The following is a 15,556-nucleotide window of genomic DNA, read 5'->3' as shown; positions in this document are numbered from 1 at the left end:
ATATCTAGTTGTTTAACTAAAAAAGCAAAAAATTAAGAATTAAACTTTCTGTGGGATTTGCTCAGAAGCCAGGAAAGGGGCGTTGATGCCAGCGAGTGCTGGCACAGGCACTGGCATGCTCCGACCTGGCCACAGACAGCCCAGCTCTACCAAACACTGCTGCCCCATATGCCCCAGCACCGAGGCAGCACTACCAAGTCCCGCTGGACACGCACACAGCCTGCATCATCTCTAGTGCAGGCATCTCAGTCTGTGTCTTCATGCCATACTTAGGGTCTTCTCTTGCTAACTGAACCTCCAGTGTTCTGGTTGAATGGTATTTTCAAGTTCTTTTAATGCAGTGAGATGGAAGAGTGTTTGTGGGTGCTTTAATTAGCAGATTGGCATAAACAGGCTTCTATGGCTGGAATTATTCATTAGGAGTTGGGTGCCTAATTTCCTTAGATACTTTTGAAAATCTCACCCCATCATGTTTAATTAAAAATGTCAGATGATATCAATACTCGGATGCGTCTGCTGTTGGTCTCCCGAGAAGATTTCCAAAATCTACTTCTCATTCCATCTGTTCCTGACAGAGGAAGGACTGACTTGGCCCATTCTTGAACCAAAACTTCAAGAAATAATTTTAAAAGACTATAAACTGCAAATGATATTAATCTCCTTAGTAGGCTTCTGAAACCCTTCTTGGATCTGCATGGTCCCAAGAATCTCTTAAGCTAAGAAACATGAAAGCAGGCTATCTGCAAACATTAAAGGAAAGCACAATTAGATGTAACCTGCATTAGACAATTTCTGCATATGCTAAGAAAACTACTCTTACAGGAGAGCCATGAAGCAGATCCTTTCAAAATCACTTTGCAAATCATCCACACACACATACATGCACACATGTATGCACACAGACATCCAATAGCCTCACAATGTTCACTCTGACAGCCATCCATAGCAACAAGCTCTTTGGCACAGAAATTTGGTTTAAGTGAGAATTTGGGGGGTAGGGTGGAATTCACTAAAGTTTTCCTTTGAAGTTCCTGTAAGATTCTGCTCATGTTTAATTTGCTGGTAGGAACTCAACTCTCATTCTTGAAGTACGACAGATCATTTTCTTTTTTTCTGTTTTGGGTACTCAACATCTCCTTTTTTCGTGGGAATCTTCCAGCTTTTCCAGATCTGCCAGTTCAGAAGTATCAGAATTCATGGACAAACTCAATCCCCACCGTTCAACTGCCTCAGCTCTCTGTTGGTAAATCTAGGGCAGTTTTACGACGAAAAAAAAACTTGTGCACTGCCACTAGAAATCAAGAAGCCTGCAAGACTGCGCAACATTTAATTTTTCTATGTACCTTACTCTACCTTTTTTCCTCTTTTGTTGGATTTTTTTGTAGCACAAGTAATTTTATTAAGTGACAGTTAAAAAAAAAATAACAGTAGATCAGTTCTGAGTCGCATTGAAGGTCTATGTTTTATCCCTCAGACATTTTAAAGTTCAGCTGTACTTACTCTGGGAACAGGGGACGTCTGGGTACCTTTCCTTTGGCCACTAGTCTCGGGCGTCAGGTCTCGGTGGTCTACCTGGATGTGGCTCTCTAGGTCTTCAGCAGTTTCAAATTTGACACTACACTCTGGACACCTCAGACTGCCACACGGTCTCTCGTTCACCTCCTGTGGAGCCAAGCCCGAAGACTGTCCGTTGGTGCTCCTGGTCATGCATCCAGCACACAGGCCATAGGGAAGGCCATTCACATCCAGCTTTACCAAGTCCTGCTTATTCCGGAACTCCTTCAAGCACAATGCGCACTTGTAGAGTTTCTGCAAGGCCTGGCCATTGGGAGACGAGGTTGCAGAGTTTCCTGCCAATTTCTGCATATGGAACGTCCCATGAATTTTCAGCTCAAGGGTAGAGGTGACTGTCTGCATGCAGACAACACAGCGAAACCCAGTGAGGGAGTTTCTGAGATCTGGATGCATCTGGCAGTGCTCAATAAATTCCTCCTCACTCTGCAGCGGCATTTTGCAGATACGACACGTCCCTGTATCCAAACTCTTGCTGTGAGTGACTTTGTGCTCTGTCAGGGTCAGGAGTGATGGAAAGCGTTCCCCACAGATGGGGCACATGTAGTGCTTGGCTGGGCCGCGATGGGTCTGCATGTGCTCTCTCAGGCCATTTTCTGAGAAAAAGGTCCTTGAGCAGATATTACACTTGTGGCTACCTTTGATGAATTCTGCTTTCTTCCTAGAACAGTCATCCTCCCCAGGCCTGATGTTATGGTCTCTCAAACGATGGTTCTGCAAGAGGACCTCCATAGTGTAGGCAGCCCCACAAATGTCACAGCCATACATGGGCTCAGAAGCATCTACATCATCTTCGCTGGCTTCATGACTGTTGGAAGTATCTGGATTCTTCATTAGCATGTTTTGGATATCTGCCCCTTCTGTCTTCTTATTAGTTGGGGTCATGCCATTAGCTGTACCATTCTCCGCACTAGCATCAAAAACACAGTGTTTTTCCCGCAAGTGCTTTTCAAGCAAGATGATGGCATGAAAAGCTTTGCTACAAAACTTGCAGTTGTATTTTTTGCTGTGGGTTGTGATGTGACACTGCAGCTCTACCTCTGTGCTAAAGGTCTCCCCACAGAAGATGCATTTGTGAGACTTTGATGGATTCCCCAGGTGACTATGCTTCACATGGATCTGGAGATCCACCTCCTTCCTAAAATCCCAGTTACAGGCTGTGCAACGATACATCTTCTTTTCATTGCTATGCTTGACTGCCAGATGCACTTGGATAGATACCTTGGAATCAAAAACTTCTTGGCAAAGGGTGCAGTGATACAACACAAAAGTATGCATGTCCAACAAATGTTTCTGCAAATCATCCACCGAAGAAAACTGTTTGTCGCAGCTCTCACATACATAATGAGTTGAAGTCGTCATGTAATGCACAGTGAGATGTTGCAGAAGAGACTCCTGGGAATCAAAGTCTTCTTTACACTGAGGGCAAGACTGTTTCCTCAACAGCAACTCCAAATGCAACTTTAAATGGGTTTGAAAACTTTCAAAATTTGAGAACTTTAGATCACACTGATTACATGGGTATTCACCATTAGACACTGAATTTACGCTAGCAGAAAGACGTTGCCTTTTAGGGGAAGAGACTTCAACATCAGAAGAAACTGGACTCTGCTCTGCTTTTGACTTCTTATTGTGTGCCAGAGGAATGTTCTTGTGGTTTTCTTTAATATGCTTTGTAAGCTTCAGAATGGAGCCAAAAATGGGGGAGTTTGTGCAATAAGGGCATGAATAAACTTCCATAAAAGACTGTGTTGGCTGAATGACAGGAGAATCCAATTTTGAATTTCCTACATTGCAGTGAGTCTGCTGAATATGCTCAGTCAAGGTTGCTTCGGTCAGAAAGCCCATGGAGCACTGGTTACAGAAGAAAGCATTGTTGCCATCTTGAGGGGTTGCATTTGGTCCACAGTGAGTAATACGGATGTGTTCTTGTAAGCTGTTGATATCTGCAAACATCTCTGGGCAGTAGTTACAGTGAAAGGCAGAAATGTTGCTAAACTGCATCATGGGATAGGCATGGGTTTTGTGCACTTTTCTCACATGTTCATTCAAGTTGTACAGTGTAGGCATGGAATCAAGGCAGATCTGGCACGTGTGGCTTTGCTGAGGTTTGTCTGCGTGAATGGTCTTCAGGTGTATCTCCAGAACAGCAAGGCTGTTGAAGTCGCGCTTTGAGCAGTACGGACAGCTGTAGGTAACTTTAGACCAGTTCTGGTTTTCCTCTCTGTCCACAGACCTCATTTTCTTTTGTCCTCTCAAAGGCTTTAAGGTTGAATCTGGGGTGGAACCTCTTTCCACCGACGCACTAGAGTCAGGTGTTGCACTGCTCATGGACGCCACACTCCCCAAGACTGGGTCAGGGCTGATGCTGTGATTGCTGGAGTCAGGTTGTCTGTGGCTGTCCAAGTGGCAATACACATCCTCCACTGAAGAAAACTGCTCTGGGCACATAGGGCACTTGTGTTTTTTGTTGGCATGGGCTTGATGAATGTGTGAGAGCAGAGAGTTTTCGTCTGCAAATACTTCAGGGCAATGAATACACTGCAAATCTGCCTTCTCGGAAAGCTGTGGGTGGCGTGTCATTACGTGCTTCTCCAAATCTTCAGTCTGACTGAATGTCTCTTCACAGTAATCACACATAAAATCATCTTTTTTCACCTCTTTCTCAGTCCTTGCCATATGTTCCTTGTTCTTTTTATGAGCTTGCATGTGACTCTGCAATGAGCTGGTAGATGAAAACCCACGTTTACACACAGTACACTTGAATGGTTTGCTGGAGCTGTGGGTTTTCAGGTGAATTTTGAGGTGGTCGCTGCGAGAGAACGCAGCCTCACATTCATGGCAATGGTATTTTTTATCCCCAGTATGAAGCTTTATATGGCGATCCCTGCTTCTCTTGTGCTTAAAAAGCCGGCTACAGTAGGTGCATTTGAAAGGTAGTTTGTCACTGTGGATTTGCTCATGCCTTTTAAGGTAGCTCAGGCGAATGAAGGACTTATCACAAAACTGACAGGGATATGGCAGGCCAGTCCCCCCTTCCTCCTCCCCGATGCCGAGATCACACCCATCTCCTATCATCTGAGTGGGTGATGCAACATCTTTGCTGGAGGGAGATGAAGCCACCCAGGAGAGTTGTGGGTCGTCATCACCATCTGTAATGGGAAAGCAGAAAGGAGATTAAAAACAATTCCCAGTGCATCTGTGAAATAAGGACAAAGCTCTCAACAACACTATGGGCTTCTGCTACTACAGCATTAAAAAAAAAAAAAAGGCAACTAAAAAAAGAGATCTTGAATTTCAAAGGAGGTATAGATGTACACATAACTCACAAATATGTCAACATACAGTATTAATAAAAAGCACTCTTCTTTAGCAGGTCTAACACCTGCCTACTGTAAGGTAAAGCAATAAACAATGACTAAAGAAAGCAAAACACAATGCGCAATGAAGCAATACAAACATTTTGAAAAGCTACAGTGTTAAGTGATCACCTGTCATTTTGTGGGTCTTTTAAAGCTACATCAAGATGATTTTAAGTAACATCTCCATTAAACAAAATCCTCCAGTTTGTCTCAAAATTTTAACAGAATGAAAGACTGCTCAAAAGCAGAGTCAAACATCTCGGTGAAATAAAAGCATCAGATTTGAGACAGCTCAAGAAAATCACAGAAGAGATCTGTACCATTACCAGATTTGCTTACATGAAAGGTAATGTTGTCTGCTTGGCACAAAACCATAAAAATTAAAAAAGCCCAGAAAATCACTACTGGAGATATCAAGACGTCACAAAAGAATCAACTTCAGGATAAACCAGCAATGGCCCAGCCTCTGTTCTAATAACTATTTCCTTTGCTCAATATGAGGCTTTGGAAAATACTTTATAATTTGGTATTACCATAAAGAAACGCAGCACTGACTCCAGCAGCAAAACAGTCATTTTAGGAAAAATACATAAATGTTGGCAGTTTTCATAAACAGAATAGTTAACAAGAAACAGAAGAGAGGTCAACTATCCTAATTCCAATAAAGTGGAGATGTTGAGAGAGGCAAAAATGCCACTAGTCTGATATTAAACTGAACCATGGAACAAAGCAAAACCAAAATCCATGTAAATGAGGGAAGGCACTGACCACATACACATTTGGAGATTCAAAAAAGGAACTGGTTCTCCAGATACATTGTCTTTATAAAACATTTAATGTGTCTACTTCAGCTCTTACTAAAACAAACCCATAAAAAAATCCCCAACTGTGCATGTAGGCTGCCACACGCACGCTCCTCGTGCCTGCCAACTAGGGAGTCACCAGGCAGAGAAGAGCACATGTACGGTGGAGAAGATCTCAAAGAAAGGCTCAGCTAATGAGGAAATCACCACTGTAAGAGACTAGCTCCTGTGGCATTGTTTGCTGTGGCAAAGACCTCCTTTTCAATCCCAAGAAAAGAGAGAGCAGAGCTACCCTGGAAAAACTAAACCAAATAATCACACACCAAACACCTTTCCCTGCACAACTGGGCTGCCTGTTTTCTGGATGCACGAGTCGCGCACTAGGTCCCCTTGCCCTGTCCTCCCAGGGAGCTCCACTCCCCCACTTAACTAAACCTCCTGCTTCAGAGAGATGCTGCATACCGAGAACACGCTTCCTCCTGCTCCCAAAACGCACCCTGGCTCTCAGCAAGCACCCGCGCTTCTAAGATGCTCAAGGTCTTTGTGCTCCACTAACTCCCTCGAGCCTGGCAGAGCCCGAACCTAAAACACAAGACGATCAGCCCCTGCTTTTTACATGAACTTTTTCCAGACTTTGCTCCCCCAGCCATGCACTAGTCTGTCTCTGATGCTGGAACAAAACGTCGTGTTCCCAATTTACGGCACCTCCGCCGCCTGCCCGGCTGCCGGCACAGCGTCGCTCTGCCCCAGGGAGACCCCGGCCCCTGTCTCTGCTGCCAGCCGCATCCAGGGCTCCATCCCCACGGACCCATTGCCATGGCCGGCAGAGGTAAGAAGGCAGCCGGCTGCCAGCCCCTGGATTAGAGGCCCCAGGGAGGTGCCGGTAGCTCAGGGCTGGCTAATTCCCTCCTCTCACCAGCTGGGCTCCTCCAGGGGAAAAGAGACAAAGGGGAGCAAGAGGGGGATGCTGGGCCTGAACTAGGGCAGCACATGTTGAGTTTGCAACCGCTACTGCTCTCCATCGGGGGGGGGGGGGGGGGGGGGGGGAGAGAAGAAAATGACAGGGAAAAAAGCACACCACCATCATGCTACTTACTGCTTGGCCTTACTGTCTGCAATTAAAATAATTTTAAATGTTCATTTTGAAGAAAGTATTACAAAAATACACACATTTTAAATACCTCCCCGTATGCAGCCAGACTACGCGCACTTCGTGCTGGGCAGTGGCAGGCAGAGGAAGGGCTGCACCATGCCAGGGAGAACCCTGAGCACTTCAAACGGCTCCAGCAAATAAAGCTGCATTGTTCAGCCTTGAAACTGGAGATGCAGTGGGCCAAATCCAGTGGTAACACAGGCTGGGCCCACTGCTTTAACTTTGCTACATCCATATGTGCTTACGCCAACCATTACACTGGCCCATCATGCAAATTGAACAAATCTGCTAGCAGGCCTCTTTTGCCTCTGAAACAAACCCATCTACCTCAAAATGCACTGTAACATTCAACTAGGGCCAGTTTCCCTCCAGCTGCTGCTCTTCAAACATATTGGGCTATTCAGAAAACAAAATCCAAGAAAGCTGGTATTACTTTGTGAGTGATGCACAAAGACGTTGCTATGCTAATATAATTTGGATTCAAAAAATTTAACATTTCTCAGATTGAAAAGCTGGGTTCCAAAAAAAACAAATAAAAATGGAAGCACTTACATAGACAGTTGAAAGGAAAGATTATCTCCATTTGTTAGAGCTTTCACCAATTTTCATGTTTAACTTTTAGATAATTTTTATTGCATCCTTTTCTCATACTTATACAATTTAAAAAGAATTAGAAAACTTTAAAGCCCAGAAACAAAACCTACCTTGACTTCCTTACAAACAACATACTAAATTACTAAAGGCCTAAACCGAAGAAATTAGGCAAAACTCATTATCATTAATCTCTTTATAGAATGAAAAATAGCCCTGTTAATTTTAACGTGCCATATTAAATTGAAGAAAAGACCTATAATAAACTGAGAAAGAAATTCTAAGGTATTTTACCAGAGTAATATTTTAGTGGGAAGATATATTTTAGATGTGGTGTGACATGTCTAGCAACAATGTTTAGAATAATAATTCTACATTAATGCAATAAAAGGAATGTAGCAGAATGAGAAAAATCACTTTCAAAAAGGAGATTAAAGTCATTAAAAATGGCTAATCCTGCAAAGTGGGACTGTTCTAAAATAGAGAATCACATGGCTGGTGCAAGTCTTTTGTCATTTGCACATAAGAGAATCAAAACAAGTATTAAAAGGGTAAGAAGATTCAATAAAAAGTTTAATTAGTAAAAAAAGAGCATTAAGGAAGCTTCAGGATGTCAGTAGTTCTCAGGATATATGTGTGGGCCATGAAGCTTAAAGGGCCAGATTTGATAATCAATCTCAAAATGGTACAGTAATTTAGCAACTTAATGTTCAGTACGTTTACAGGACTGCAAGCATTTATCATCATCACTGAGGAGCTAATTCCAGCCTCAATACATTCAATAAATGTATTTTTCCTTCTAATAAGAGCAATTGGGCCAAACTGTAGTATAAATCATACTTCATCCTCTATTTATTTTCCAGATAACAGGAGCCAAGTTCAGAAATAAACTCGTGAAGCTAAAGCAATAAAACAAAGTCTTCAAAAAAGTGATCTCTCTTAGAAAGGAGACAAATACCACATCACAGATTGCCAGCAGTGAGCAGTACTGCCATCTCAGCATACAGTGATGATGTTGATATATTCATTATTTCAGAATAATTTTGCTAATAGAAAGAAAATCAACCAGACACAATTAAGCAAACGCAATTTCACAGTCCCTGCAAACATCTTCCTCCATCTCCCTACTCAAAGCTACCTGCAAATATGCTCCCATTAGACTCACTCCTCTGCCCAGTCACTCCCAATGCTGGGGACTGACCCCAGCACTGAGCTCATGGGCAGGGGCTGCACAGACTCAGTTCCCCAGCCCAGCTGCCTTTTCTCCTAAGAACAAAAGGTATGCACAGAGCCCGATTTGCTGAAGTTCACCCTTGCCTAAACCTTCTGTTTACCAATGTAGAGCATCATTGGATTCCCTTCCAGTGAAAAAACTCCCTTCTCTGTCTCCATTGTGCATGGAGGGCTCAGGTAGCTCTTCCAGAAGCCCTCCATACATTTCCCCCACACTGTGGGCATGTTGCAATGTGGCCAGTGCCGTATGGGAAACCATTTTTTTCCCACAGCTGTGGGTGCAAACAGCAGTACAGACTGAGCACCACGGGGCTCAGAAGAGGCCACACAATGTGCCCAGGCATCAACAAAATATCCAGGGTTTGACCAAAGAGGCAAGCTTGAGACTCCCCTCCTCAGCCCAGAAGGCATCTCCATACAGAACAATAAACCAACGAGGATAGATTTGGAAGATGCTCTTATTTTATCATGTTTAATCCTCTAGCACAGAGCTAGTACACAAGAGAAATAGTTAAATTAACCAAAACAAAAGCCCGAAAACAATTGTTGAGGAAAGGATCGCTGTTGATTTAAATTCAGACTCCCTGTTCTCTCCCAACCTCTCCATGGCAGACAAGTTAAAAATGGTCAAAGCACTCAAATTGCTTTAGAGAGCTGATGGAATTCTAGCACTCAAAAAAGTAAGTAACTTTTGAAAAAAAGCTTGGCATCATAAGACACGCTTCTGAGCTGTGTTTCAGCTCCTCATCTCCATAACAGAAAAAAGCCATCTGTTCCTCAAGGACAAATTGCAGGGCTTACTTCTGTATAGCTGTGAAACTCTCGAAACGTCCATCCTCAGATGGAAGGCCTGATAGAAATGCTATCAATTTCAATTATTATTATTACTATCACAGATGCTTAACTATATAACACAGAGATCGAGGACTGAGAAATCTGCAGTACTGATTACAGCAAATTTTGCATTGCTGCACTATGTATTAAAGCCAAGGCTAGATCATTACGATGGATTATAATAAGAACCTCACATGACATACACGGCTCATTTACACTGCAGTGCTGGTGTGAAATAATACACGTCAAGTTTACATAGCAAATGTGTTAAGTTTCAATATTTTTAGTGTACTGTGGCAGCTTTTTACTTAATTTTTTTGTTGGAAAGTTTAGTTCCATTTTCCTGCATATTTCCCACACATTTCCCACACAGTTATAACATAGTAAATAATTAAAAATATCATTAATATTCCAAAGTCAATTTTCTGTGGAGATATTAGCTTCTCTGAATGGTTTTGTCCATTGTGGCACAGAAGGCAATAGTGGACTGTGACCACCAGCTCTTGGAGCAATGAAAGCCTTTCTATGCTGCCACCACACCTATCTCTGGGTTGTGACTGAAATCCAGCATTAACGCACACTCACACACTCTTCACTAAACGACGGGAAAAGATTGCTACAACTCATTTACAATTGCCCCTACAAAAATACCATTCAAGTGTCCCACAGAACTGGCCAACCAACCCTTAGCCACGGGACTAAGGAGGAGCCATGGGAAGCTAAGGAACTCCATATGCAGCTTCAGACTTCAGCAACATTAGCTTCTTCACAGATTTTTATTTTAAGGCACTATGCCATTTTTTAAAATATATATATAAGCATATATATAAAATGTTCAAAGCAAACCTAAAACTGGATAAAAATTTAGGAGCTGCTAAATTAAGTGGCACCACAGGCAGTACTTTCATTGTTATCTGTGACTTAAGAAAAACGCAGTTATACCTAATTACATGCTTATGTGGAAAGCATTTTTGTTGGACTAAATTACCAGTTAGTGACTCTTTTTCCAACTTCTCAGCTTTGCACTGCAGTTCATTTTTAAGTGAAATTTTTAAAAAAGACAGACGTCTGCCTCAATGGAAAGTATATATAATCTAATTTTTCTTCTCATGCAGAGAGCAACTTGGTATTTAGAATACAAAATCAGCACAAGATGTAGTGCAGAATTTCAAACATTAAACTTGCTGGGCTGTCTGCGCAGATACATGGTTACACAGACAGTTTAAACCTTACTGTCTTTGTTTAAACCTTTTTGTAGTGATCAAAGTTACATCTAATTAAGCCTTTTTTTATTCTGCAAGTTAAAAGTACACACAAAGATGTCTTTTGAAGCTTCATTGATACACAGAAACTTCTTAAGCCAGAGTAATGTGTACCTGAACCCTTGCCTCCCATTAGCAGAGATACCAAGACTCAGTAAAGACCATCGATAGGATGATACACAATTCTCTACAGATGATAAAATCAGGAAGTTATTTCTAACATTATTTTTTCTTATTTCAAACAATCTGTATTTTGCTTTTAAAAAATTAACATATCATTAAATTAGTTATTTCACACTTCGCTAAATGGCATAGTAAGTGGTGGAGGAGAAAGTTTTATGTTAGATCTAGGAATAAGCTAAATGCTTTCAGAGTTGAATCACTGTTTTTCTTTACTCCCTTTGGAAAAGCAGCAGATACTATATTCTGCTGTGCATCATGGACTTGGGACTGAAAACAGCTGCACTCTAATTACATGTAAAGTGTACCAAAACATTCCTTTTATCACAGACTGTAAATCTGTTAGCATCTGTCTCTCCTTTGTTTCTTCCACAAGATACAAGCTTGTTTCTACATTTTTCTCACCTGTAGCAGTAATTAAAATTCATTATAAATGAAAGGAGTGAACACTAAAACAAGTTCCTCTGTGTACAGTTCTAAACTCAAATTAGAAACAGCTGTTTGCTAATTCATGCAGTGATGTTTTGTCGTGCTCTGTGAATCAATAATAACTCACCCTACTTCCACCAAAATGTTAGGATTATACATATATTTTGCTTAGAAATTTGCTGTTCAGAAATGTTCAAATGCACATTTTTTTTTTTTTTAAGTGAGATGAGAAGATGATACCAGCAAAATTACCAGTGAATTAACAGAAAGATCTTAACAGCTTGCTGCTCATGCCTACCCTGCTGCCGAGAGGGTGCTGTGCCATTCCTGCCTGCTATGATACTTGCAGAGCATTTAGCAAGAAAGCACAATGTAAGACAGATGTAAAAGAACAAAACTGTACAGAGGGTCACATGCACACATCATGGATGCAATAGTCACACTGAGAGACTCCCACAAAATTAGAGTTTCAGCTATGACATGTACAACTTTCAAGCATAAGGAATGACAAAGCCCTTAGGAAAATAATCCTAGTAGAATAATTATTACTTATAATAATTAGTTAGAAAATTAGTTATAATAAACGGTAATATTAATTGTTAATAATATCCTTTCATATTGTGTTAGGCGATAACAAACTTCATATGACCCTATTGGCCTTACACTCACACAATTATATTTTGCACTTCTTGCTACTTGATGTCAACATTCATCATTATTTCAACACTTGATTATACAAAACAAAGAGACAACACGCAGCGGTTAACAGCTTTGCTGCTTCATTTTTTATCTAAACCTAAGGATACAAGGGGGGCTGTTGCAACATTCTGAGCAGAGCCCAGGGCAGATTTGCAGAGCCTGTCCTCACTGTGGCAGAACTAGGGCCACCCTAGCCCCTGCACTGCCCCCTTTGCAGAGCCAAAGACCCAGCCTGAAGCGGTGAAAGGGCATGAGCCTCCATAAAGGTCTCTGCAGTACATGCAAGGTAAGTCCTTGTCTCCTCTATACATAACGATGTTTTTTCTTTCCTTGTGTTTTGTTGCTGCTAGCAGGAAGGGTGCTTCCCATACAGCACAAACCCAAGCATCAAGACTCTGAACTGCTCGTGGAGATGTGGCCAGCAGAACAGCCTTTCTGGTGGGATGAAATGCACGAGATGAATTTCCTAGATTTATGATTTCCTGCCTCCCATCAGATCAGGCAGCTCTCAAATACAGCAGGCACCTGTTCTCAGGCTGTTTTGCTGAGCACCCTCAGGCATGTGCAGTCAGGCAGACTTGGCTCAAGCTCCTTCCCTGAGTTCATACCCATTACTGAGCATCAGACATACAGACTAGCTGCTGTTTGGAGAAACTCAATGAATACAGAAGCCAAAATTAAAGAGAGACAGACTTTTCTCCATGAACTGATCAGACTGGTGTGATTTAATTTAATGCTTTACTGTGCTCATTTTCATGTTTCTGAATTGTACTTTCAAGTGAAGATTAAGGCATCAATTACAATCCGTTTAGCTCATTCATAAAATTCATTTAAGGGTCGTATCCTGCATGGTGAGCAGGGAGCCCTGGAAGCCAGTGCTTACAAGGACAGGTAGCACTTTCCCACAGGATATTCAGTTTGTGCTGAATCAAGTCAGAGCTTCTTTTGATGGTATGGGCAGCAGTCTGGAGGAGCAAGTGCCTTTAAAACTGGGCAGTGGCAAACTAGCCCAGAGAGAGTTTTGCCAAGCCCTTTCCATAGCTTCTGCTACTGCTAAGACAAATGCATACCTGCTTCTGTGCTAGTAGACGATAGAGTGGTGTTTCCATTTCTGTGGAGCTCTGTTTCAACTTTTCAGCCATGTATCAACTCTGAGACAGAAGAATCACTAAAAAGGAAGAAAACTGGGACCAGACACCACAAGTACTCCATGACTTCTTACTGGGGTCACCAAAAATGTTTGGAGGGAGATGTTCAACTGATGCTACACAGTGACCTGACCTCTAGGAAAATGGGTTTGAAGTACCTGTCTTTAGTATATGAAAAGTACTTTCCCAAAACCAGACTTTTGCTCCTGAGTATTTTCCTGAGTATTATTGCCATGTTCCAAACCTGAGAAAAACTTCATGTTTCAAACCTCAGCCCTGCGCAGGACTTTACTGCCAAGCCTTCCGGACAGAGGAATTTAAAGCTGGTCAGATTATTAGAGCAAGTTGCAGAGGAAAATAAAACCAGCTTGTTAAGTTAGAAAGAGTAGGGTGTTCCAGACTCTCATTTTGATCTAGGTGGGAAAACTGTGACGCAGTTATGAATTTAATGGGTTGACGTTCATGATGAATAGGCCTAATGCTGAAAAACACATGTTGGCTGAAATTACTCAACAATAAACAAACAGTAAAAAACAACAACATCCAGATTTTATACTGCCTTCAAAGAACAAGGGTAGAAAAAACAATAAATTACATCTGACAGTATCAAGTAACCTGTTTTATAGCTAGACATATGCATTATTGGCCTGACGTAAAAATGCGTTGTGTATTCACATCAATTCTACTGAAATCAGTTGCTCAACACTTCTCAAAACTCAAAAGAAATAAATATAAAATTTAGCCAGTTCTACACAGATGCATTTTCAGAAAGGTGCACATATTCCTTCTCCCTTTCATGGATTCAGAATCAAGATTGCATGCAAACACCGTGAATGGAAATGAAGCTGCCCTTTTGAACGTCCCAGCTTCCAAAAGTCTGGTGAGTGTTGCTCCTTGAGGTCTTCATCCACATATCCTGGAGGGGCATGTGTGCCCCAGTGACCTCCACAGGTACCCCTGGAGCTGATGAAGCTGTCAGCTCCCCCAGACCCAAGCTGGGAAATGGATTTTGCTCCAGCTAAGTATATCTCCCATTCCTTGGAGACAGTATGTGTTGTGGCAAAGTACAATCAGTTAAGACTCTGGTTTTGTTAGTGAACAATTAAAAACAAAATGAAACAAGCACGTCATTTAAACAGAAGACCCACAAATGTAAAAGCACATTGCTGAATATGAAGCATATTCAGAGTATCATTTAAACATCGGTCTGCATGAATCTGGACTATATTTGTGACTGGCCTGAGAGGAAATGCACTGAACAGAGGCTGGAAGTAAGTTTTCCCCCTTATCAATACCTGACAGAAATAACTGAAAGGTTTTAAAAGAAAATAACTATAGATTTTGTGCTATGCAAGATGAAAGCCAAACAGCATGGCTTGCCTAGAAGAGATGTGTACTACACAATGAATAATAATGCTACTTCTTTTTCACTAACAGTATCCATCCTTTTAAATAAGAAATTACTTTTAAAACAAGTAAGCAAACAAAGGTGTTTGCCACCCAGTAAGACTCTTTCTCTGTACATCAGTGTTTCCCTACAACAAATGTGCCTCACAAGAGACCTTTGAAGTCTAACCAGCAGTGACCCAGCATCTGTGATCTGAGGACTTGCACTGCACCGCGCAACAAAACCATCCACTGAAAGCTGCTCTCTTCTTCCAGCACATCTTTGCCCTTTTGACTGAAGGGCCCAATGACAACTTGTGTGACTGTGCTCTCAGGTTTTCAAAAGAGCTGCAGTGACAGCTAAGGTCTCATCCCCAGGGCTTACACCTGCACTGGTGCAGCCCAAGGAGGGATCCTGCACCCAACCACACTGAGTGCCATGCAGGCTGCAGAGGATGACCACAGCAGTGCCCACTCTAAAGCACAGTGGGGATATGGCGCACCAGATAGCCCTCTTCTGCAGGCCCCAGGCAGTGAGTTCAGCCCATGCTGTGCCCCATCTCCTACACCATGAGCCTGCAGAGACTTTCTGAGCCCCTTTATATTCTTTAAGGGCTTTTCAGGATGTCAGCCAGCACTGACCACGCTCTAGAGATAGGCTCCTTCGGGGAGGAAGCTCTTCAGTGCCAGCAGGCAGAGGGAGCACAGCTGGGGAGTGAGGGAATCCAACCAGGAGACAACAGCCCCTTCCAGCCCTGCATGCTCCTGCCAAGGGACACGCAGACCCCTGCAGAACCATGCCTGCAGCCATGGCTATGCTTCCTACCTCAGATGCAGGTACCACACTGCCCACCTAGCGCAGCAGTACAGCACTTCCAGTTCCCTAAAAGCAAAGGTGTATTAC

The 15,556-nt window shown here is 42.3% G+C and overlaps 1 protein-coding gene across 7 annotated transcripts in view; it reads right to left on the bottom strand.

Moving 5' to 3' along the window:
• The window catches only part of ZNF423 (zinc finger protein 423), a 234,453-nt gene that overhangs the window by 94,646 nt on the left and 124,251 nt on the right, over positions 1-15,556 (bottom strand). For all 7 annotated transcript variants that reach the window (XR_008970512.1, XM_057396537.1, XM_057396534.1 and 4 more), the window contains one exon: positions 1,501-4,724. Coding sequence is in view for 6 of the 7 variants with exons in the window: in XM_057396537.1 (XP_057252520.1) it covers positions 1,501-4,724 (3,224 nt within the window). In the remaining variant the exon portion in view is untranslated. The remainder of the gene's footprint in view (positions 1-1,500; positions 4,725-15,556) is intronic.

Source organism: Pezoporus wallicus, unplaced genomic scaffold (genome assembly GCF_028554395.1).
Source record: "Pezoporus wallicus isolate ANWC-B61680 ecotype Strahan unplaced genomic scaffold, APGP_CSIRO_Pwel_v1 contig_3324, whole genome shotgun sequence".
Classification (NCBI taxonomy): Eukaryota; Metazoa; Chordata; class Aves; order Psittaciformes; family Psittacidae; genus Pezoporus; species Pezoporus wallicus.
This window is presented reverse-complemented; position numbering and strand designations above follow the sequence as displayed.